Source organism: Diospyros lotus, chromosome 12 (genome assembly GCF_014633365.1).
Source record: "Diospyros lotus cultivar Yz01 chromosome 12, ASM1463336v1, whole genome shotgun sequence".
Classification (NCBI taxonomy): domain Eukaryota; kingdom Viridiplantae; phylum Streptophyta; class Magnoliopsida; order Ericales; family Ebenaceae; genus Diospyros; species Diospyros lotus.
This window is the reverse complement of record NC_068349.1, coordinates 2,533,773-2,560,394: the sequence shown is the minus strand read 5'-3', so window position 1 is coordinate 2,560,394 and position 26,622 is coordinate 2,533,773. Positions and strand designations below refer to the sequence as shown.

The window sequence follows — 26,622 nt, the reverse complement described above, 5'->3', positions numbered from 1 at the left end:
CATTTTTATAATTTCAAAAATATTTCGAGGTCATTATGTAATATTAAAAAAATAGCTGAAAGTGTCCATGAAAAGGTTAGAGACGAAATTTTTTCGATCTCTAACTCAAAATTTTTTATATTAAAAATTATATTTATAAAAAAAATTATATAATTTTTTATATTTTTATAGTTATGTATTTTCTTATATTTTCTTTTTAGGTTAATTACACTAATAATCATTGAATTTTGCATTCTATTATTATTTGATCACTGAACTTTAAAATGTTACTCATTACTCATTTTTTAAAATTGTTTCTCATCCAGTACTTTTTAATTTTTTTATTGATTTGAGACTAATACTTATGCATGTATCAAATAAAAAATACACATGACATTAATGTGAGTTGATTGCACGTTACGAGTCAATCATAATTTGTCATGTGTCTCTACCCCTAATCCTCACCAAACTCACCCCACCTCCCTTCTAGTCGTCGACGTCTCTTTTCCCCTTTCCTACCTGTCTACTCTTTATCTCTGGCTCTCTTATATATTTTTTATAATTTTTATACTTAAAAATTATATTTATTAAAACGATTCTTATATTTTTTTATTTATATATTTTTTTCACATTTTTTTTAAAATATTATTTTTTATTTTGTATCATATTTATTTTTTATTTTTATTTTTATTTTTATACAATCTAATCTCTAAATTACTGATTATTTTTGCATGTTGTGCATATTTGATAACTACCTGCTATATAATATATATATATATATATATGTTGCTGAATCTTCTGAGTTGTGTTAGATGAATTTAAAACTTGCCCGTCTTTCCTTCCTACTTCCTAACCATTGGGGTTCCTGTCAGAATTATCTTTAGCTGCTCAGTCTTTTATGGAAAAAAAGTATCTTTCTTTGTTCAGATCAGATGATGAGATGCTGCTTGTAGTATTGTATGCATGATGCGGGTGGCCATTGTCTCCACGCCAATTCTTCTTCGCCACACCTATGCTTTTCCTTGCCTACTCTTACGTTCTTCTTGTGCTTATTTAATTTTTTTTATTATTTTAATTATATTTATATTTTTAAATCAGTTTAATTTTTATATTTTTCATAAATAATCTAAATTTTTTATTATTCTTGTACTTTGACATTTTTTTGATATCATAACTCAAAATTTTTTATTATTTTGAGGGTCATTCTACAGGCCCGACGAGCCTACCGAGCGACTCATAGAAAGGGAGCAAACAGAAGATTTTGCCCCCGCCCCCACTTTACAAATTTGCAAAGCAGGCCACTGCTCCTGCTGTTGCTCTCGTCTCCCCTGCCATGGCCGCTGTCATCGCCCTGCCGCTGCGCCTCGTCTCGTCGAGCCGACAGTCGCTGCATCGACTATCGGCGAGGTGAGGCGAGGCGAGATGGCGATTGCAGAGAGACGACAGAGGCGAGGCGATGCAAGGGCAACGAGGCGCGACGGCAGCGACCATGGCAGGGGAGAGGCAAATCCATGGAAGGAGAAGGAAAGAGTAGGGCGTGGGAGCAAAATCGTCTTTTTACGATTTTGCCCCCTTTCGATAACCCAGTCGGTAAGTCCGTCGGGTTTTCTAGAATTTTTCTTATTTTGATTATATTTTTTAATTTATATTTTTGAGTCAATTTAATTTTTTTATTTTAATGTAAATAGAGCGTGACGTGTATTTTATTTTTTATATATATAAAAGTACAGAATTAAATCAATTTAAAAATATAAACTCAGAAAATAATCGAAAGAATGAAAAATTTAAATTATCATATAAAAAAATAGTCAATATATAGGATGTTAAATTAATTTAAAAAATAAATTTAAAAATATAATTAAATTAACGAAAAATTTGAATCATTCACACGAAAAAAAGTCCAAGCATACGGCTAGTCTGAATACCAGAAACACCCTCACATTTGTTGGTTTAGTGACAAAAGTGCCCTAGTCTGAATATAGAAAGCCATGGGTAGACATGGCCACGGTTCATGAACCGCCGGTTCCGGTTCAAGAAATCTTTGAACCTGAACCGAACCGCCCAAGGGCGGTTTGGGACGGTTCGGTTCCGGTTCCGGTTCGTGCCGGTTCGGTCAACGGTTTGGACCGGTTCGGTCAACGGTTTGAGCCGGTTCGGTCAACGGTTCCGGTTCCGGTTCAAACCGAATTTTTTTAATTTTTTTTAAATATTGTTGTATTCAATTTTGGTCCTTGTTCCGTTGTTCGGTTCGGTTTGGTTTCGATTTTTAATTGTTAAATGTAATTGTAAATATAAATATTCTCAACCATATTTTTAATAAAAAAACACTACTAAAAATTGAAGAAATATAAGTAATAATTTCATTAAAAATAATTAAAACAACTAAACAAGTATGTAATACAAGTAATTAATTTTTACAAATGTGAAAAATAAAAAATAAAAAATAGAATTAGACTTAATTTCATTAAAAAATAATTACAACAAAAATGTAATACAAGTAATTAATTTTTACAAATGTGAAAAAAAATAAAATATGGACTTGGATCCTACGCATCTTCATTGGAGTCGGAAGTCGCTGTTGTTGAACCATCATTAACCCATTCGTCAGATGATGATGAATGGATAAGTTCTTCTTGACGTCGCATGTTAGCTCTTTCCCAATCATCGAGGCAAACTTGAGCTTCCAATGATTCTGGAGCCAATCTTGATCTTCTTTCGTCCAAAATGTTGCCTCCACTACTGAATGTTTGTTCAACGGCTACAGTTGAAGCTGGAACTGCAAGAAGTTGACTTGCAATAATTGCAAGAGTTGGAAATGTCTCCTTGTGCCTTTTCCACCACTCCAAAATTTCAAAATTTAAACCTGTATCATCACCAAACTCAAAAACTGTGGTTAGATAAGTTTCGAGCTCCGAATGTGAGCTCGATCTAGGTTTTTTCCTCCTTTGATCTAAAAATTTATGACCCCATTTCATTGATTGGGAGGAAGAGGAATGCGGAGCTATGGATGAAAATGATTCTTCACTACTAGGAGCAATAACATATGCTTTATATAATTGATTGCATAAAGTTCTAACCTTAGAAATTATAATATTCACATCAATTTCTTCATTATTTTCTAATCCTAACAATGAATAATAGTTAGACAAACACTCAATTAAACCATCAAATTTACACCTAGGATCAAATACCATAGTAACAAGAAAAATTTCAGGAATAAATTGATAATAACATAACCATTTTTCTCTCATTTCTAAAACAGCATGACAAATTTCTTCAACATTAATTCCTTCCATTAATACACCGGCCACATTCATTGCTTCTATTAAAAATTGATGTGAAGTTGGTTTATAAATACTACTAAGTGTATGAGTAGCATCATTAAAAATTCGTAAAATATTCAAAATTGAACTACAAACATTCCACATAGTTGGAAAAATAAGATATTGTGGAATATAATTTGCTGCAAAAGAACACAATAAATCTTTATATTCAAAAGATTGATTAAGTAATTTAAAAGTTGAGTTCCAACGAGTAGGGACATCTTTTGAAAAACGTTTTGGGGTTTGACCATTGGAGGTGCAAAAATGTGCCCATGCTTTTGCAGTTCGAGGGTGTACCCAAATATAAGAAATAACATTTCTAATTGGATCTAAATAAGAATTAAGTGACTTAATACCATCTTGAACACATAAATTTAAAACATGGCATGCACATCTAACATGAAAAAATCTTCCACTCAAAATTTGGTTGGCAAATTCTTTTCAATTCATTAATAGAAGCAGTATTAGCCGATGCATTATCAAAAGAAATTGAAAAAATTCTATTAACTAATCTATATTCTTGTAAAATTTGTTGAATTAATCTACAAATATTTTCAGCATTATGACTTTCATCAAAACATCAATACGCAAGAATTCTTTTTTGTAAAACATAATTTTCATCAACCCAATGACAAGTAATACCCATATATGAATGAGTTTGCCAATGATCACTCCAAATATCACTACAAATAAAAACATTAATATTATTGTTTTGAAAATATGTTATCAATTCAATTTTTGAGTTTTTAAACAATTTTAACAAATTCCTTTTCAAAGTATTTCTAGGAATTGATTTAAAACTAGGATTAACAAAGTTTTGACAAAATCGAGTAAAACCTAATTTTTCACCAAAACTAAAAGATAAATGATCAATTGCTACCATTTCAGCTAAACCAGACCTACAATTAGCTTCATTATAATGAAATAATTGAGGAGAGTTTGAAGAGGTAGCAAACCCGGATATTTGTGTTTAATCGCGGCTCAATCCAACCTTGAGCGGGTGCTTTGTTTGCAAATGTCGGGCGAAAGTACCATATCCACCTCCTTGCTTGAATTTGTATACCTGATTACAATAATTACAAGATACATCAAATTTACCATCTCCTTTTGGTGTTTTCTTGAAATGAATATTAAAAATATCAGAAGTAGAAATTTTTCCACCTCCCTTTTGTTGAGTTTCACTCTCTTGTGTTTGAAAATTTTGAGTTTCAAACTCAACATTTTCAACATTTTCAAAATTTCTACCTTCACTTGCCATTTTTTTGAAAAAAGTATGATAATAAAAAAATATAATAATGATAAAATAATATAGTAACAAGTAATAAATAATTAACAATATAATTGAATAAATTGATAAATAACAAAATGAGAAGATTGAAGAAATTGAAATTGAAATATTAAATGAGAGACAAAATTGAGAGAATAATAGCTTGAGACTTGAGAGAGAGATAGAGAGAGAGAGAGAAAGTGTGAAAAATGAGTGGGGGAGGGAGGGGTATATATAGATAGGAATTATAAAATTTAAAAAAAAATAAAATAAAATTGGCTGGGGGTGGCAGCCAACGGTCCAATTTTGGACCGTTGGGGGGGGGGGGGGGGCCAACGGTCCAATTTTGGACCGTTGGGGGAGGGGGGGGCACGGCCGCACGGGGACGGGGGGGGAGCACGGGGGGGGGGCCAACGGTCCAATTTTGGACCGTTGGGGGAGGGGGGCACGGCCGCACGGGGACGGGGGAGGAGCACGGGGGGGGCCAACGGTCCAATTTTGGACCGTTGGGGGAGGGGGGGCACAGCCGCACGGGGACGGGGGGGGAGCACGGGGGGGGGGGGGGGGCACGGCCGCACGGGGACGGGGGGGAGCACGGGGGGGGGCAACGGTCCGGTTCCGCGGAACCAGAACCGGCGGTTCCGGTTCCGGTTCTCCGGAACCTTGAACCGGAACCGGACCGAATTTCGCCAGTTCGGTCCGGTTCCAGTTCCGGTTCCGGTTCGGCCGGTTCCGGGTCCGGTTCCGGCCGGTCCGGTTCCGGTTCGAACCGCCGGTCCGGTTCAATTTTGGCCATGTCTAGCCATGGGCCGAAGAATCCCCACCTTGGGACATAAAAATTACGATTAAATTACCAAATAAATAATCAAACATAGAAGATTTACGTGAAAATTTTAAATTAAAAAAAAATTATGAGAAATAAGAATAAAATATTATTACTATAATATTATATAAATTTATATTTTGATCAGATTAGATGAAGCACGAAAATAAATCTTACTTGAATGGTACAACTCTAGATTATTTAATTTGGGTTGAATTTCATTATTGCTTAAAATGATCTTAATTTGAGTGGGAAAGGAAAAAAAAAATCATCTTTTGTCCTTACCTTTGGAAGTTTACAATGTGTCAAATAAAGGATAAATCACACAAAAAATCACTAAATTTTAGTATATTTTTTATTTTGATTACTAAATTTTAATTCTTTTCAATGTGATCACAGAAGTTTAAAAAGTTTTGTAATATGATCACATATAAGATTTTGACTAATGTGATAAATAATAAAAATTATTGTGCAATGACAACTAATCAGAACGTCCATTTGTTAATATATAATAATATTATATTAAAATATTATTATACAATATTTTTATTACTTGCTACATCAACGTCATGTCATCCACTCTGGTTATAAAATGGTTGAAAAATTTTATATATGATCATATTAAAAAGAATTAAAATTTAATGACCAAAATAAAAAATACACTAAAATTTAGTGATATTTGGTGTGATTTATCTGTCAAATAAGTTATTGAACTTTCGTACATGAAGTCACTTCAACCAACAACCGACCAATCGATTGCATTGAAAGGTTTTAAAAATAAAAATTCAATAATTAGCTAACAAAATCTTATTTATAAAAAGTAATTTATTTGATCTATTTTAAAATTTATTGGCCGATGGAACCTCAAGATTGAAAATTAATTCTTGTACTTGAAAAAAACAGAAAAGTTGTTGGCAAGCGGAGTTTGCAAAGACGAATGAATTTGAAAAGTACTTTGGTGGTTGGATTTAATGCACCATAAATGAGGCAGCGGGGAGTGCCATTTTGTTCCTCTTGTCTTGAGTGACATTGCCTTCTGGGTAAAAAAGTTATTTTGAGCTTCTTTGCTAGTCATTTCATTTTTCTCTAATTTCTCTCTTCTTCTTACCATCGTCGATTTGTCGATCGCTATCTTGCCTCACCGACCTGTTGCTTGCCTCGCTGTTTCTCTTTCTTTTTTCTCTTTTCTCTTACCATTTTGCCTTGTCGCTGCACAGTAACGAGACGATAGCGAGAAGTCAATGCACCAATCGATGAGTTGACAACAAGAGAAATGAGAGAGAAGAGAGAAAAATAGGGTGATAGATAAGGAGGGAAACCAAACTAACATTTTTATCTCCAAAGTAAACAAAATTACACTTGAGAGCAGGGGCGGATCTAGGAGTAGATCTGGGGGAGGGCTGGCCCCCAGATCCATAACCCATTTCAGCCCTCCTCCCTTGCAAATCTGGGGGAGGGCTGAATCTTGGGGGGGGCTGCAGCCCGTGCCTGCCCCCCCTAAATCCGCCCCTGCTTGAGAGTGTGGCACTGTCACATTGGAGATAGCAAAAAGTGCAAGGGTAGTATTGTCTTTTTTAGAACTCTATTGAGCTCCATATATAAGGAGTTTTGCTACTTTGCCATAGAACTTTAAAGAGAGAGTGGCTTAGAGACATATGGTAAATGATAAAAATATTGTTCACCCAATTATAAATGTATTTTCTCTTTCTTCCTTGTCTCCTCTTTTTTTTTCCTTTTTCTATGGTCGCCTCCAGTAATTGCCTCGCCTCTCGCGCGTCGATTGTCGATGCATCATCTCACTCTGTTGCATAAAGAGAAGATGTAACGACGATCAGCACGCAAAAAAAGAGGCCAAACGGTGAGACAATTATTGGAGATGGTCATGAGAAGAAGAGAGAGAAGAGAAAGGAGACGGCCAAGAAAAGATAAATAAATTTATAATTGAATAAAGTGATATTTTTGTCATTTATATAATCTCTCTCTCTCTCTCTCTCTCTCTCTCTCTGGAGAAAGTAGTTACATTTGAGGTTAAGTGTATAATAAAATAAGATGAAAATTGAGTTGAAATAGAATGAAGTGACGGAGACGCCGAGACACACTTTGTGCCTAATCCTAATCTTATAAAATAATACATTATTAATATTTTTAATTATTTTTTTATATATAATATAATTAATTTGTTAAAAAAATATTTATTTATTTATATTATATATGTTTGAAAACGACACGGCATGTATACTGCCAACCCAGCAATACAATGAATCAATGTTCTGTGGTCCCTCAAATAAATAATAAGATAAACAGGTCTTTGTCATTGCATTTGTATATTACATATAATTTTGAGAGTGTGCAAATATAATATTAAATGATTTTGGGTCTTATTATTAATAAGTGTTGTTTGTCGAGAAATAATAATAAATTTATTTGATGAAAAATATCGTCGTCGTATTAGTTTGCAAGAAAAGAAATAGTTAAAAAGTGCGAGACGATCATCGCACAAATACTCCGATGATTAAGTTAGATGCTGAAATTGTTAGAAATTGTAAAACAAAATTTACACCAGTGTCAAAAACGTCTATTTTTTAGAGTAAGTGTCTGTCTATTTATGGAGAAATATAAAGTAATCTAAAATAATTCAAAATAAAAAATCTTGCACATAACGTCTATCTTGACTTTTTATAATCATGTTATGATTTGCATTCTTATAAATAATTTTTATTCCCATATTTCGTAATTCTTTTAGAATTAAATTTTTTTATGGATAATTATTTATCTTTTTTTTTTAAATATTTTAAAAAAAAAAATTGTATGAGAGAGTAATCATAATTTGCATGTTACGTGGGATCGCCTAGTATTTAGGGGAAATGTTTTGGTGCGGTGTTGCCTCGAGGTCTCGACCGAGGCATGATGGCCTTGGCCTCTGCAAGCCCGAGGTGGCATGGCAAGGTCGCAGGGGACACCCCTATGGCCACGAGGCTGGATCTGCGTGGGGCCTGCTCATGTGGTTGGCCACGAGGTTGCTTCTCACATGGCTCTTCGCGGCCTTCTTTATCGGCCTATGGACCGTATTGGCCACTTACCGCAAATCTCTTGTAGCCCTTTATTGTTGAGTCATCTCAGTTAAATTGTGTTTATTAATTTATTTTTTAACATTTTTATTCATAATATAATATATTAATAAGATAATCCAAAATCAAGTGCGAATGAAATTAGAAAAAGAGAGGAAATAGATGAGTATATATTAATATTAGGATGGAAAGATATAATATTAAATGATTAGGGGTCCTATTATTATTAATAGGAAAATCCAAAACCAAGTGGGATTGGAATTAGAAAAAGAGAGGAAATAGATGAAGAGTGTATATATTATTATGGAAAGATAGTTAAAAAGTCAATCTTTGGGTACATATATAATAATCAAACAAAGAGCTTCGTGAGTCACTCTTAACTCATAAAGTTCCAAAGCCTGAAGTCGGAGAGAGAGAGAGAGAGAGAGAGAGAGATGGGAAGGAGAGAGAGTCATCCGTTGCTAAGAGGAGGGAAGAGCGGGTGTGGCAATAGCAGCAGCCGCCACGGATTGTCTTCGTCTCAGATCGAAGCACTTTCCGCCATGTGCGAAGCTCTCATTCCTCCTCCCTTCCTCCAACAAGAGAACGACCAGCGTCTGTCTTCGTCGTCTTCTTCTTCTTCTTCTTCTCGTGGTGGCCCTCGGCCTCGATCGCTGGTCGCCGAGCAGGTCGCGGAACTGCTGGAGAGGAGGGCTTTGCCGGAAGCGGTGGGCTTAGCGAGGCTCGTTCTGACGATTCTTTCGAGCAGAGTGGGGAGTTTACTTCTCTGCGGCCGGCTTTGCCTCGCCGGAAGATGGCCTTACATTCACAAATTCTCCCAAGTTCCATTGCAGAAGAGGGAGTCCATTCTCCAGGGATGGTCCAGACAGACCTATCTCTTCCCCTTGAGACTGCTCTTTGTCTTAATCAAAATCCTCTGTTTCTACACCTTCTTCTCCTCGGTAATACCTCTCTCTCTCTCTCTCTCTCTCTCTCAAAAGTCTTACTAGTATATATCTTTTAAATTGGGTGGCTTTGATCTGAAGTATCAGTTCTGTTCAGTGGGAAGCCATTGACATTCCATCAGAATCCCTATAAATAGGGCATTGAAAAGACATTCATGGGCTTCCCTTCAGCTTAAGCAACCACCAATACAATACAAATTGCAGTAGCTTTCAAAACTTTTAATTAAGGTCTAATAGTTGTCAGTTAAAATCATGAACATTTACCTGTATCTATAAAATGGTAGTACTCCCGATTCTAAGAATTTATGATTTAAGAGACATAAAACGAGTCAATTCGTTTGTAGGAATGGATTTTTATAGAATCGAACCCAAATCTATGAGTTTACCGATCAAAGTTTATGAATTTATTAATTTCGAATTTACGATTTTACAAATTTACGAGTTTACCAAATTTAGTCTTGTCCAAAATTTTGAGATTAAAAACAAAAATATTTCTATCCCTAGTCAACATATATATATATAATCATTGTCAATCTCTTATTTTGATTCTTTTACAAACTTTAAACGATATTGTGTCTATGTGCTTGCTACATTCGCTGTTTGTGTCTTTTTGCAAACCTTAATTGTTGTCGATCTTGTTTTGACCTTTTTTTTTCGTTCGTTCATCTTGAAGTTCGAAGAATCAAATCCAATCCAGGTATTTGAGTGAGTTGTGAGTGAGAGTGACTATATTTTGCTAAGTCCAGTAATCAAATATCGTGTATGCGTTGTGCTAAGTTCTGTGTTGCGTCTAATTGATGTGCTGAGTGATTATGTTGTGCAGCTATGCTTGTGTGTACATTCTCATTTGTGTTGTTGTTATCTATATATATAAGTAAATGCAAATTCAAAGAATTAATCTTAAATATGTCACAATCAGAATTGTCTAATTTTATATTAAGATTGATGATTAGCAAGAAATAAATATACCTTTTTTGTATTAGTAACTTAATTAGTATAATGACATAATATAAAATTTAACAATATTTATTATTTTTATGACTTAATATTTTTAGTTATTTTTAACAATGTTTGTTGATGATGAGGGTAATGTTTATTGTTTGAAATTTTGATTAAAGATAGATGAATAATAAATTTAATATTTAAAATTTTTATATTATTTAATATTTTTAAAATTAATAAATAAATTAATTTTAAAATAAGTACATCTATTTCATTTATAATAAGAAATATATCATTATAAATATATATTTTCATAAATTAAATAATATTTTTAATTTTCGATAAATCTTTACAATTTTACGATTCGATTTTATGAATCCCCTACTATCCCTCTTAAAATTTCGATTTTAACAACCTTAGTAATCACATAAATATTAGAAAACACACAATTGCTTTTAAAAGAAAGGGTGAATTCAAATCAGTATTTGAGTTTAATTCTCTTCTGCTTCTTCTAATGCAGACTGATGAGAATTCAAGAAATCCAGCATGGGAGGCCATTGGCTACCGAGTGGACGACAGGGAAGGCAAAACCAAACCCCTCTCCCCAGAGGCAGAGGGGAGGCCTCTCGACAAGGGCATCGTGGAAACAATGGTTGAAACTGACTGTACCCTCTTCCACTCACTCACCCAGAAAGGCCTTCAGGTCACACAACACCCGAGTGACAACATTCTCAAGATCAAGTGTGATGTGGTGATCGTGGGTTCTGGTTGTGGCGGCGGTGTTGCTGCTGCTGTTCTTGCCAACTCCGGCCAAAGAGTTGTCGTCCTCGAGAAAGGGAACTACTTCGTCCCGGAGGATTATTCCGGTTTGGAAGGTCCCTCCATGGATGAACTCTATGAATCAGGTGGAATCCTATCGACCCTAGATGGGAAAGTGATGATCCTTGCAGGATCAACAGTTGGGGGAGGATCTGCTGTGAATTGGTCAGCAGCCATTAGAACCCCGGAACATGTTCTCAAAGAGTGGGCTGTGGATGAAAAGATTCGGCTTTATGGAAGTTCTGTTTATCAATCCGCAATGGATGATGTGTGCAAGAGGATTGGTGTCACAGAGGGTTGTGCAGAGGAAGGGTTTCAGAATCAAGTGCTTCGGAGAGGGTGTGAGAGTCTCGGGTTAAAAGTCGAGTCGTCCCCGAGGAACTCGTCCGAGAATCACTACTGTGGTTCTTGTGGTTATGGCTGTCGAATGGGGGAGAAGAAGGGGACTGATTCTACTTGGCTGGTGGATGCTGTTAGTAATGGTGCAGTGATCTTAACAGGATGCAAGGCAGAGAGATTCATACTGGGAAATGATGATACTGGGTCGAGGAAGAGATGTTTGGGAGTCATTGCTTCCACTGTGAGCAAGAACATCACAAAGAAGCTTCATATAGAGTCTAGAGTAACAGTTTCAGCATGTGGGTCTCTCTTAACTCCCCCTCTAATGGTTTCTAGTGGATTGAAGAACCCTAATATTGGCAAGAACCTCCGTCTGCATCCCGTTCTATTTGCATGGGGATACTTCCCAGAATCTGTTTTGCCCATCAAGGGAAAAAGCTACGAGGGAGGAATCATCACTTCACTCCACAAGGTGGTTTCCCAAGAAGCTAATCCTCATGCCCTAATAGAAGCTTCTGCGCTAGGACCTGCTTCTTTTAGTGTTATGATGCCATGGGTGTCAGGGCGAGACATGGAGGACCGGATGATGAGGTACTCGCGAACAGCTCACCTATTCGCTTTGGTCAGAGATAAGGGCTCAGGGGAAGTGAAGGCAGAAGGAAGGATCAAGTACCGATTAGATGGGATCGACAAAGAAAACCTTAAAGTAGGCCTGAGGCAAGTGTTGAGGATCTTGGTTGCAGCCGGAGCTGTTGAAGTGGGAACTCACAGAAGTGATGGACAGAGAATGAGATGTGAAGGAACTAGAGATGAGGATTTGGAGGAATTTCTAGATGAAGTAACAGCAGTTGGAGGACCAAAGTCGAGGGGAGAGTACTGGACCCTGTATTGCTCTGCACATCAGATGGGTAGTTGTAGGATGGGCGCCACTGAGGAAGAGGGTGCAGTTGATGAGAATGGGGAAAGCTGGGAAGCAAAAGGCTTATTTGTTTGTGATGCAAGTATTCTGCCTAGTGCCATTGGGGTCAATCCCATGATCACAATCCAGGCCACTGCTTATTGCATCTCAAAAAGAATTGCAGAGTCCTTGAAGAAAGATGAATCTCACTAATAATACTCAATGCAACTCGACTAAGCTATCATAATCGTCAATTGTGATAAATATGGTTGTGTAAAAACATTTTCTCTAGCATTCCTTATTTTACTTGACACCATAAGATACCCTGTCTTCTATTTATCTACTTATCTTTCATTTTGTTCTCGCACGCCCACAAATCAAGTCATAGTAGTCCCAAATTCATTAAATGTATACTGAATTGTTCTATGAAAAGTCTATCGGATCTGAATTGTATCTGGTCTATGCCTGAACCACTGACAAGCCTAGGGGAGAGTATGAACTCAAGGGGCCTTCTACATTATCCTTGGGTATCGGTACCCAAGGAATACGGTGTAAAAACGAGAGACATAATACAACAAAAGAGGGTGCAGTGTCACACGAAAGAATGTGGTGTAAACCAAAGGAGGGTGTGGTGCACTTTGAAGAGGTGGGTGGGGTACCCTAAAATTTCACATGAGCTCAACCATGTAGAATTTTATTTAGATTTTCACCAAATTACAACAATTTGGCCACAGGACAGATTTCCTCGCTGCAAACCAACAAGCCTTCACTTAGTCATTCATCATGGTACAAGCAGCAAACAAACAGCAGCAGCAGGTAGCTTTACCATATCGTGAAACAGCTATTGAGCTCCTGAACTTCAGGTTGATCTTTCCTGTGGAAACAGTCGAAATATATCCATGTGTGCTTATAAGATGGCTGGTAAAATATCACGATATGGTAAAGCTGAGAGGGTTTGCATACCCAGGTTTGAACTAAAATGGTGGAGATAGAGCTTCATCCTTGATGCATGAAGGCCTTTTTGCATTATAGTAAAAATGAGCAATCATGTGAACCAATTCATCTGCTGTTCGAATCTCTGTGCATGAAGACCCATCAGAGATAGGCAGTACACAAAGAAAAAGCTATGGTCATGGAATCTCAAACCAAAAATGAATACCTTTTTCCCTGTATATGATCTTGTTGCCACGCAGAAACAAAAGTTGTGGGCATTCTCTAACCTTGAGTGCATAGGCCAAATCCCTCTCAATGTTGATATCTATCTTAACAGCCTAGTTGAAGGTGCATGAGGTAGACAAGAGTTAATGCATTATCGTCAAGGCAAAATGATGGAGAAAGATTATGTCAATGTAGGAAACATCAAAATGCAAAAAACTGTAGAGATGCCAACTAAGTTTGAAGTTCAGAGTACCCGAGGTGGCAATCGATCTTTGGCACTCCAGTAAACCTTGACTGCCTTCTCTAGCTCCTTCAAAACCTTCCAGTTATCAGATGCCCTACAGACAATGCGATGAGAGAAGAAATGATAGTTCAAGTCAGATAGCCCCATGCTAGTTTGTCCTCCAGCTAATTAATTCAATTTGCTGCTTGGAAATTGTGGATGCACATTATAAACGTAAGTGAAAACCCTTGCGGACATGTATTCTTAATTCAAATTTTAACCACCAGAATATGTCCATGGTTTAATAGTTCTTCATACAGAAAGAAAGGTAAGTAACACAGATAAAAATAACTGGCTTACCTGTTGTATCTTTCAAAGACAAGAACAACTAATGGGCTCGGATGGAAGGCAAAGCTCTCCCACTCCAGACAATTGATCTCCTTTACCCAGCTGTCGTCAATCTCTCCCTCCCAGTCAATCTCAACACCATCTTCCCCTACAACATTCTTGATGGGGTACTGCGCAAAGTACTCTGAAGCTCTAATTCCCCACCCCACATCGGCATCCAGTGGCCAATTAGAACTCTCCTCCTCAACCACCATCTTCTTCTCTCTTCCGTTACCACTTTCATCCTCCTCCTCCTCCTCCTCCTCACTACTGCCATTGGAATCGTTCTCATCATCAACCCTGTCCTTCATAATATTTTCCTTGTTCTCCAATATTTCAGAATTCTGCTGTCTGATTGAAGCAAATGTGCGTTCAAGCGAATTGCGCACGAAATCTTCAACCGCAGCAGCTTCACTTCTACGACCACGCCGGGGCTTTTTTGGAATCGTAGTTGGGACTATCATGCCAGAATTTTGATCTTCACTTCGGGGCACTTCAGTTTTCTGGTGTTGAGTACTTGTTTTGGGTTTGGGTTTGGAATTCAGGTGTGGGCCAGGACTGGAGTCTGATTTTGAACCAGATTTCTTTGAATTAGCAGAACAAGTAAGAGGCTTTATAAGGTAGTTGTGAGTTGCAGGATAAGAGAAAAGACATTTCAAACATAGATAAGAGCTAGGAATAGGGTTAAGAAATAGTGAGACAGAGGGGACATCAAGATTAGTGTTCACTGAAGAAGGAAACATTTTTTGTTCTTTCCCTTTTGCCCAACTTATCATACCATTATATCCATGACAAATCTGTTGAAGCAGACAAAGCAGTTGCACCCCCAAATCCTGAGAGTTAAAATAAATTTACAAGAAGGATTTGTCAATGCTCTTACATGGCTGAAGTGAACAGAAGAGAAATATAAATTTGATACGCAAGAGAGGAACGCGAGGATCTGGTAGGCACACACTTGATCAAGGCGCTCTCATTATTGATGCACATTTTCACACCAAAATAGTCGAAGCAATTGCCAGTTCATAAAACAACCGCAGCAAAGGCACAGGGCACAGCACAAGTGCTTTTGAATTAAACGAAGCAATAAAGACTCATAATTCCATATTTCATTCAATGGGACATCATGAATGGCCAGGGCGTGACAAAGGTTTCGTTGTCAGATAGTTGATACTTTTTGAAAAGTTTTAACTTTTGCTCCTAATCTACCAGCCACAGTTCAAGATGGGTCATGATATGAATTATTTCCACTGCATGATCAACCAATTAACTAAGAAGGATCGGCAAGTCAAAGTAAAAAAACTGGATTTATTTATCAAAAGAGCTTTGAAACCGCATGGAATCAACAGTAGCGGGAGTATAATCAAGTTTCGCCTTTCAAATTACGCATTTAACGGCAGCAACTTGCTTTGAATTAAGCCAGTGGACATGCTTGGCTGTCCTCAACCAGCACAGACAAAGCAGAAATGCGGGTGCGCAATCAGGATTCTGCGAATTGAAGTGCTCTTAAGCACGGACAAAGTGTCGAACACGTGGTGTGCATACTGGCAGAAACCCACGTAATAGCAGACTAATTGCACAGTTTGCATAGAGAGAGCAACGGAGATACCGATGTGTAGCGCCGTTGCTTGTGCGCGCGGGGGAAGCCTTCTTCTTCGGCTCCGGCGAGTTGGGTCTGGTTTTTATCTCAGGGGTTGGGTTCCTGGGCCTTCTGGTTTCTCACCGGCTCCGTCGCTTCTCGCCGCAATGATATATATATAGAAATCTTTCTATTTATATATACTGAATTTTTTTATCCATCACATCAATCATATAAATTCTAACTTTTTATTTTTATTTATAATTTTATTTTCATAAAATTCAATAATTAACTAATATCAAATCTTTCTGTATATTTCTATATTTATCTTATTAAATATTTATTTTATTTTATCAATTTTTTATAATAATCGTTATTTTATTATTTTTTTACATGTTTAACTTATCTTGATCACGTAGAGATTAGCTGCTATTTAAATTTATATAATTTTGATGAGACTCAGACCATGTGCCCTATTGATTTAAAATACAAAATGTTTAGATAGATAAAAAATAAGAATAATTGTCTCATAATTCGATTGAGATAACGTCACCCAAATACTTAAATTAAAAAGGAATTTTGAGAATTAAAAATAATAAAAATTGTATTGAACTGTCGTCTTGATAGTTTATCACCTTTTATATCTTTTGAAGTGAGAATGATAATAAGAATGAGTTCGTTCCATCCATGTCGTAAAGGATTAACTAATTCTTCATTCCTATTAGCATGAATTGACTTATTTTTGGCTCGTTATCTATTTTATATTTAATATGAGTTACTTTAAAATTTTTCCAAATAACTTAATTTTTAATGATTACATGTCCATTTTAATATCTCAACGTATATATTTTACTTGGGTTAATTATACCAATAATCACTCAACTTTATATTATGTTACTGTTTGATCACTGAACTTTGAAATGTTACATATTAGTCACTAATATTTCAAAATTATTACTATTTAGTTACTAAACTTTAAAATGTTACATATTAATTACTAATATTTTAAAACTGTTTCTCATTCGTCACTTGTAAACTTAAAGTTCAACAACAAATGAGTGACGAGTATGAAACGATTTTGAAATATTAATGATTAGTAAGTAATATTTTAAAGTTCAATGACTAAACAGTAACAATTTTGAAATATTAGTAATTAACATGTAATATTTTAAAATTCGATAACCAAACAATAATATAATACAAAATTGAGTAATTATTAGTGTAATTGACCCTATTTTACACATTAAATTTAATGCCTAGCATTATGAGTAGGGGGTAGACCTATATTAAGATTGTCCTAATAGGTGTGCATGTGTCCTTTTTGTTGATTGTTTGCTTTCTATCTTTTTTTTATTTATTTAATTTACTTAATTTAATTCTCACGGACTAAGCACATGCACTTAAACTTGTATAATAATTTTATGTAATTCTTAACCTTAACTTGCTTGTCACACACATGATGGGACAACATTCATTGTAGTAACAATAATATAAACTCCCTCGTGTTAGTGCAAACAGTTCATTATATGCATTTGAGAATTTGAGATATTTCAAAGTTATAGGTTCGATTTTATCTTCATATAAGATTATGCAATTGCTTGTGTCTCTCCAAGAGGGCAGAGACCAAGTTTGTAGCAAACATATTTGTACAATTAAGCCAAATTTGGTTAAACTTGAACACTTTGTTAAAGTGTATTTAAAATATTTCACAACTTAAAATGCAAAAAAATAAGGATGTATTTGATAGGGGTGAAAAATGGGGTGGAATTCATTTTCTATTCAAATTTTAAGAAATTCCATCAAACAGTTTTTTTTTTTTTTCTATAAAATTCGAATTCTATCTTAGTTCAAAAAATAAGATTTTCATTGAAATTAAATAATTGAAATTCTTAGAAGATGGGATGAGAATTGAAATTTCATGGAATTGGAACTCCACTCCCATGGAATTGAAGTAGAGTTAAAGTGTATTTAATTATACACATTTACTATAAAAAATGTGTAATTATTACACATATTTTCTAAGGAAACAATCAAACACTCTTAATTTTTCTATAAAAAATATGTGTATGGTACAAACATTTAAAGGTTCTTTCTATAGAATTCATTTTCTAAGGAGGTGAGATGGTTTTTGTTTGAGAAATTCTATCCGCAGCCCGTAGAATTACTCTTCACAGCCCACATCTACCAAATTTTTTAATAATTTTAAAATACCTATTTTACCCCCACAGTCAACCCTATCATCCGACCACCCTTAATCGTCGCTTGTCACCTCGTGTCTCTTTTTTTGTCCCACACCATACACACACATATATATACATCAAGACACGATACATATATATATATATATATATACGATTGCTAGGTCGACCATGGTGATATTTTATTCTTAGTAAAATGGTTTTGATAATGTCTATATGAAAATCAAACTCTATGGATTATATGAATGAGAAAATGAATTTGTAATATAAAATCAATCTCTATGGATTATATGAATGAGAAAACAAATTTGTAATATATGAATTTTGAAGCAAGGTATGAAATCCTATGGAAGAAATATTTAGTATGGTTGAGTGAGGTTTTATTTCAAAATATATTTTTGATTATCCCAACTTGCTTTCAAAAGAATCAAAATGAGGTCTTGTTAAGTTTTCAATGTTTTCAAAAGGATAGTCGACTATGTGTTTCATTCTGTTGACTATGCCTGAGAATAGTCGACTATGCTGTTAAGGATAGTCGACTATATTTAAGAATAGTCGACTATGCTGTTTCGATCTGTCGACTATTTAAGGCATCTGTCGACTATTTTTCAGTCTGTCGACTATCATGTAAGGATAGTCAACTATGGCTTTTCATCTGTCGACTATTTTTGTTCATAAAATTCAAAAATCTCTTCACATTTTTGCAATAGTCGACTATGCATATGTATCTGTCGACTGTAGAATTTTTGTGTTATAAGATAGTCGACTATGCGTTTTTGTCTGTCGACTATGTTCTGTTTTATTTGTAAAAATAGTCAACTATGCATTTTCTTCTGTCGACTATATCTTTTACAGAAAGCTTCCAACGGCTAGTTTTTCAATTCCAACGGTCACAAACGGCTACATTTCTCTTCAATCTTTTGGGAAGCCTATAAATACATGTCATGGATGATCAAGAGAAGACTAATGGATATAAAGGAAATTATTTGAGCTTACATCGTATACACATTTGTATTTATATTGACTGTGCTTTAATTTTCTCTCTTCAAGGCTTTGATCCTCACTTGTATTTATTTACTTCAAGCCTTGTATCATTTTTGAGAGACATTGTAACTAAGAGATTTATCTCTTAGATCCTCTCTTTGTTATTCTTGTTGTATTTCCTAGCTTGTGTAGCTAGAGGGCCTACTTGGTTTAAGTAGGAGGTTGTATTTCCTAGCTTGTGTAGCTAGAGGGCCTACTTGTGTAAGTAAGAGGTTTTAGTGAATTGGTTTAAAATCCTTAGTGGGAGCTAAGGTAGTGGATTAGGCTTGGTTTAAGCCGAACCACTATAAATCCTTTGTCTCATTTATTCTTCTTACTTTACATTTGTCATTTTATATATTCTATGTTTTAAATCACTAAAACCTCAATTGGGTCAAAAAGTTTTCAAGTTCTATCAAGATTTTTAAAATATCCAATTCACCCCCCCTCTTGGTGTATGCCATAGCACCTACTGTTCTAACACATGGCCGACCCATACACAGATATATGTATATATATATACACACACTCACACATACCTATATAAATATATATATACACACACAACATGGCCGCAACCATAGAACCCAGCACTCACACCTATATATATATATATATATATATACACACGCGAAAGCGTGGTCGCTGCCATAGAAACCTTCACACCTCACGGTGCAGGGGTTTTAACAACCCCCACACGGTCTGAACCCAGTTCAGGTTTTAGAAACCCGAATCGGTATTTATAATGTATTTTTATTTTTAATTTTGGGCCTTTTAAATTTTTTTACTCTTTTTTTAAAATATCATTGATTTCATATTATTCTCACACATATATTTAAAATGTGAAGTGTAAAAATATAATTAATATGAAAAATAAAAAATATAATTAAATTTATGAGTCTTCTCATTTATCTTATATATTTTAGACATAGTTGGCACATAAAAAAATTCAATTATCCTTTTTCTCCATTAATTTATACTGAGCAAATAAAAACCCATAAATAAGTAGCAGTTAATAATAAAAAAAATCAAAACTAACACTAAAGCAGTAAAATATAATTTAATGTACAAAAAATTTTTAAGAAAAAGAAACATTACCTGTGCAATTGGAAAAAAAAAAAAAAAGAATTCTCCGCACCGCAAGGTGCGAAGGTTTCTATGGTCGCGGCCATGCGTTGGTTTTTGGCTCATCATCGTCCATCAAAATTGCCAAAGATAAATTGCCAAATAATACAAATAAATAAATTTTAAATATATGCATTTAAAGTAATTATAATTTAATTAATTTTAAATTTTAAATCATGGTGTTGAATTTTTAATACTTAAAGATACACATGATTTAAAATTTATCTTATTGATTTAAAATTTAAAATTAGTTAAATTATAATTACTTAAAATGTATATATTTAAAATTTATTTATTTGTATTATTTTTAATTTTTTATTTTATTATAATAAATTTTTTTAATTAAAATAAAAAAATAAAAAAACATCTTCCTTGAGTAGTCAGGGAACCCATCGTCCCCGGTTTGGGCCAGTCGAGGAACCCGGGAACTTTGGGTTCCCCAACTGAACCCTGGGTTCCCTGACTGCTGACATGGTCCTGACCATGCTTTTTTTGTGGGTGTGTGTTTGCCTTCGCGTATATATATATATAGAAAGAGAGAGAATGTGTGTGTGGGTTGGCCGCTATGACCGACCCAGCAATGGCGACCGTATGTGTGTGTGTATATATATATATATGTATGTGTTTGTGTGTGCGGGAGAAAAATAGAGACGAGGCAGAGGCTGGCAGTTGGGAGTGGTCGGAGGAGAAAGTGGGTTGTGGGCTGTGGGGTGTGAGAGGGGTAAAATAAGAATTTTAAAATTATTGTGGAATTTGAGGAGGTGATGGGCTGTGAAGAGCAAAAATACGGGCTGTAAATAGAATTTCCTTTTTTGTTTTCTAAGCTATCATTATCTAAAATTTATGCAATCAAACACACCTTTATGGAAAATAATTTTATTAGTTAAATAATATTTTAAAATAAGTTGTTTTTATTATTAACTAATATGAGAATTTTTGATCAAAAATAATGTGTAGTTTGAAAATTCCATATCAAATTAGAGATGAAAAAAACAGTATAAAAAATTCATCTTAAAATCGATTTAAAATTCGTCTCTAATTTTGTGTCGAGCGTTTTTTAAATGAACTAAAATCCATCTTAGATAAAAAATTTGTGAGTCTCAAAATTCATCTCAGATCGATTGTTTTTTTATAATGTGAAAATACTAAAAAAAAAGTATATTTACTGCATTTCAACTATATATATTGTGTCTCAAACCGGCTGTTTTGAAGTTTAAGTCAGGTTTGGGAAAAGTTTCGAGAGTTTAATTCCGACAAATTTACCCAACAAAAAAGCAAAGGGGAAATTAAAAGCTTCGACAAGAAAGCAAAAAGGGGGTATTTGGTAGGCCAATTGACAAGATTTGGGATTAATTAAAATATGCACAATCAAGTGTTGATTTCCCAATTGACTACTCTACTGTTTGGTGTGTGTGTATGTATATATAATCCACCTCCACCTCTCAAGCCCCATGCCCTTTAATTATATTTAATGATACATGAATACAATAATAATTTTATTTAATTAAAATATTATCATTAAGTCATCTAAATCTATAAAAATAAAAAAAATAATTAGAGAGTCTAAGAAAAGTCCTGCACATACACTATTTGATACTTAAATTAGACACTAAATATGATATATGGATCGTTCGGGCCTAATTTCGGGTCTCTCCTTAGGCCCAATCTTAGCCCCTTCTTTGGGCACAATCTTGGTCCTCCCTTTGGACCCAACCTCGGCCCAACGTTAGCTTGCCACGGCATCATTGCAACTGTCATTGGGTATTCGCGCGGCCGTTTCAAATCTCATCCTCATTAATGACAGATTACATCCACATTAATGAGGGTCCTGTCGTCACCATGTTACCACTTGGGAATCTTCATCGGTGTCGAATAGTTAGTCTCATCAACTGCAAACGCACGATGCATACGTGCAGGAAGACGTTTCCTCCTCCTATATCAATTAGCTCTTCTCAGAGTCAATATATGTTCTGATCTCTAATCTATCGATACATTGCATTCTCCTTACCCTTTTATTCATTCGAGCGTCAAAGTACTTGCAGATGCTAGTCGCCCCCGGACAAATCCGTCACCGAAGCCCATGCCCTATCATTGCGACCCTCCTCCGATTGTACTCTTTTGGTCAAAAAGGAACAATATAAACCATATTGAAACTAATACAAGAAACATAATATATTTTTAGAAATGAGTATCTGTTTATTTATAAATAAATATAAAATAATTTTAGTAATCCAAAAATATAATTGTTATAGATAATGTCTATCTTGATTATCTCTAATTTGATTAGGACTAAAATAGTTATAGATGACGTTTATTTCTTATAAATTACTATCTTATATTTTTTTAGGATAAAATTTCTTAAGAATGATATTTAACCTAATATTTTAAAATTATTTTAAAATTATGATTCTTTATTGATAGTTATCTATCATCGTTTTAAAAAAAAAAATCGAATATCGAAATTATCTAATTTGTGTGTGTTTGTGGAACCCCACGTGCGCGTATTAAAAATTTACGCCTCTTAACCAAGACGGTATTTTTGGGCTCTTGGACTTTTAATGGGGCAATAATATTAATTAACGAATAGGAATTCATTCCATAGACACGCGTTGGTTGCTGCTCATCAATTATTTTAGTTTCCTTTTGCCCACCACTTAAGTTTGATGTATGCGGCGACACTGTCGACACTCTCCATCCATTGATGTCTTATTATGCTTTCTATCGCATCAATACATATGCAGATTATCGGCTAAACAGTCAAACTTAAATGCTTAATTAAATGTCATCTCGACATTACAAAAAGGAGGAAGCACTCATAAGACAAGTTTACCTCTAAACAGTTTTGGTCCGAGGAACCTTCCTCTTTTTGGTGGGTATATATATATATATATATAATTGAGACTCAGACGAAGCCACAAACGAAGCTTCTTCTCTAGCCACCACCATTTCTGTCGTTTCTTGGAACTGTGCAATGCGAGAACTTACTTAACACACTGAGAAATTTGAATCCGAACAGTACTAGATAATTAAGACTCTTACATGCATGGCAATGGCATCTCTTCCAATCCCAACTTCACCCAATTACACCTTTAACAGCCACACTCTCCTTGGACAAACACAACTTTACAGTTAATCGAGAATGGTCATGAAACACATTAATTTAAGGGGATTCGGAGTGCATGGCCATGCAAAAGTAACTTCACACACACACACAGAGAGAGAGACAGAGAGAGAGGGGTTCCGGCACCTTCTTCGATCTTTTGTTGTTTGAGCACCACCAATGAGCTTTCGCCGCGTATGCCTCGCGGTCACAGCTGTAGGAACCGGGCGAGCTGGGTGGGATTGACAATGCCGGGCAAGTGGGCCCCGTCTGTTTTAAGCAAACTAGCCACCTCGACGTACCTTTGATACTCCTCGATCCGAGCCTCGGCTTCGGCTTCCTGGCTGGACCCGGGTTGCTTCGGCCTTCTCGACTCAACAGCCTCGGCTCGAGTCGAGCCCCATGGCTGACCAAAGAGCGTGCCCTTCGTGAGAAACTCATGGGCCAAGTACCCGGCCAGGAGCTGATTATTAGAAGCCGGCTCAGGAGATTTAGCACTTGATTGAACTGGGCCGGGCTTGGGCCTGGGGTCATTGGGCCTAACCAGCTTCTTATTGGGCGGTGGAGGAATCTGAAGGCTCTCTCTCTCTTTACGCTTATTATTCGAGGGCCCCCCCCTCGGGGGCGTTCCAATCCTACGGTGCTGATTGCTCGTCATCGTCGCCACGCTCCCACGCCGTCCGATGCATGCCACGTCGGCGCGCAGGTGACCTGATCAGAGGTGTCGGATTATTGACTCGAGTAGAAAGCTAAAGGGGATTGGCCATCAGCGAATCGAATGCCTCGCTTGAAATTTATTTGGGGAAAAGAAAGAACAGTAGAGAATCAACACAGATAAAGGCTATAAAGCCCATAAATTAGATCAGCGGTATCGTAGCCCAAATCCGCCGCCTACGGCGGTGTACGGCGTCGCCGGGGCAGAATATGGGAGGACGCGGTTGGGGGGGGGGGAGAGAGAAAGGGAGAGAGAGGCCGATGGCTCGGGGAACAGAAAGAAAGTCGATTACAAGGGCAATGGTGAAATAGGTTGAGTGCTATATATAGAGAAGGGCTTAATTATTTGCCCTTGGTTTTCCTTAAAATTACAATCTTGATGGTGTACGAAAACTTGGAAGTCCTGCGTTGCCCTTTTTGTGATATATATATCACATCCAATTGACCATCAACTTAACTAGAAAAATAATAATGCTAATTACCATTTTGGCCATGATCTTGATGTATCACACGCAAAGGACTTTTAAAAGATTAAAAAAAAAATAAAACAATTTTTTGAGTTAAAAATGTGTAATTTTTTTAATCAAAAGGGTCCCGCGCAATGCCTAAATTGGATAATTTCGACATCTTAAAATTCTTCAAGAATTATATGAAAAAATAGACACTATTCATAAAGAATTTTAATTCAATAAGATTTCAAAATACTAAGATAAATGTTATTTATAACAATTCTAATTCAGTAGATTTTAGAATATCAAGATATAAATTTTTCATAAGAATCCTAATTATAAGGGATTTATGAAAGTTCTATACTCATCTATAAATAAATAGACTCTCATTATAAAAAAACTACGTCTCTGATACTAATTTTAAAACGACTTTCTAATTTTTAATATTTGACTTAAATATCAGAATGTTTACTCAATAATTTCTCTACGTCGTCTAATTTTTCTCTTTCTTACAGATTTCGAGTGATTTGACAATAATATTTTTAATTAGTAAATTTATTATTGTGTTAAAACTACAACAAATATAACTAAAATTAAATTTTTATTAGGGATTTCAAAGTTAGGTTGAGCTTGATTAAAAAGCGACCAAATTGTTTTATTTTTAATTATTATATGACCTTGAGTCATTGAGACACTTTTTCTGGTCAAAGTCAAGTTGGAGGAATTATATGTAAAATAAAATTTAAAATTTAATCACAACAAAGTGACTTAGAACTTTTAACTTTGTATGAGTTGATTTGGTCAAATTTTGTTTCTTTTTAATATAAAATTTTAAAAAATTATCATATGTATTAGGTATATACAGCTTAGGTTGTACGAAAATAAAAATGAAAAAATTATATTTTTTTAAAAAAGTAAAAAACAAAAATGTAAGGTTAAATATAAATTAAAAATATATATATTAGAATTTTTTTATAAATATAAATTTTAATATAAAAAATAGTTCAAACATGATACATTTGCCTAAAAGTATATTCACAAGATTCACTAAAGCAAGAACCAAGAAACATTGAAGCAAATCAAACAATCGACAACGAATGTATTGAAGTCATCATAGGCAAATGCGAGAAGAGGGAATGACTGATGATTGTGAGAAGGAATGATGACCTTTGGCAAGGCTTGATTTTTTAGATTCAACGGTAAGGGAATGGCGAGGGAGCAACAAGAAATAACAATGAGAGAACGACGATGACGATTTTTGGGATTTAGAAAAGCAAAGAATAAGATGAATATTGAAGAAGATAAATGTTCTTAGATCTTGGTTATATAGTGACTAGTTTGAGAATGAAACAACATAATTGGTTATCGGAAATGCATTTGCAGTCGGAAAATGCATTTTCGACATTTTTTTATAATTTATGAAATGCCCCCAAAATGTTTCACAAATTACAGTAATGTCGTAAAAAATATTTTGCGTCGTCTTTGTTATTTCTGTATATTAGAGTATATAATATACTATGTATTATTTTTTATTTTAATTATTATTAATATTTAATGACCATAATCAATTTTTTCTAGGATTGGACCAAAACCAATTATGATAAATATTAGAACTGAGGGACCACACTAAAATTTGATCACCTATATGATTAGTGGTTAATTTTGTAAAAATTTTGTTATAATTATACCCTTCTTTCGATCTTAAATATGGTTTAAATTAGATATTAATATATATTTTATGGTTATATGTAAATTTAAATTGAAAGATGAATGAAATGAAGTTCTAAAGTAAATAATAATAATATATAAAATTATATATAATACATATATATCATTATATGCATGCATGTAATATATATATAATATAATCTAATATATATGTGCCATGTGTAATACATATATATAATATATAATTTATTAATAACATTAAATTATTTTTATTTTTTTTAGGCATGAAGAATTCAAGTCCATGAAGAAATCAAACCCATGAAAAATTAAAGTCCATGAAGAATTCAAGCCCATGAAGAATTAAGGCCCAATTTGAGCAACCCATGGAAAATATTATTTGGAGAAGGCCTAAGGATTATTTTTAATCCTAATGAAGATTAAAAATCAATTTATAGAAATCTATTTTTATTTTTTATGTGAGAGCTTTATTAGGTGTGTTTTTTAGCTAAAATCCATTTAACTATTAGGTGGATATTATAGCTAAAATCCATTTAACTTTATGAGTGCTTTATTAGGTATGTATTTTAGCTAAAATCCAT

At 34.8% G+C, this 26,622-nt stretch overlaps 3 protein-coding genes across 3 annotated transcripts; 1 reads left to right on the top strand and 2 right to left on the bottom strand.

Moving 5' to 3' along the window:
* Positions 1-8,833: 8,833 nt before the first annotated feature.
* Positions 8,834-12,630, top strand: LOC127787107 (long-chain-alcohol oxidase FAO2). Its single transcript, XM_052314970.1, has 2 exons — positions 8,834-9,401; positions 10,867-12,630. The coding sequence occupies exons 1-2, from the start codon at positions 8,895-8,897 to the stop codon at positions 12,613-12,615; spliced, it is 2,256 nt and encodes a 751-aa protein (XP_052170930.1). The 5' UTR covers positions 8,834-8,894; the 3' UTR covers positions 12,616-12,630.
* A 205-nt stretch (positions 12,631-12,835) lies between these two features.
* On the bottom strand, positions 12,836-15,909 carry LOC127787108 (thioredoxin-like fold domain-containing protein MRL7, chloroplastic). Its single transcript, XM_052314971.1, has 6 exons — positions 15,777-15,909; positions 14,144-15,003; positions 13,814-13,898; positions 13,562-13,673; positions 13,366-13,480; positions 12,836-13,276 (listed from the first exon to the last, which is right to left on the bottom strand). Exons 2-5 carry the CDS (start codon positions 14,944-14,946, stop codon positions 13,377-13,379), a joined length of 1,104 nt encoding a protein of 367 aa, XP_052170931.1. The 5' UTR covers positions 14,947-15,003; positions 15,777-15,909; the 3' UTR covers positions 12,836-13,276; positions 13,366-13,376.
* Positions 15,910-22,811: 6,902 nt separating this feature from the next.
* LOC127786945 (uncharacterized) lies at positions 22,812-24,190 on the bottom strand. The gene is made up of 2 exons (XM_052314739.1): positions 23,132-24,190; positions 22,812-23,056 (listed from the first exon to the last, which is right to left on the bottom strand). Exon 1 carries the CDS (start codon positions 23,848-23,850, stop codon positions 23,401-23,403), a length of 450 nt encoding a protein of 149 aa, XP_052170699.1. The 5' UTR covers positions 23,851-24,190; the 3' UTR covers positions 22,812-23,056; positions 23,132-23,400.
* Between the last annotated feature and the right edge of the window lie 2,432 nt (positions 24,191-26,622).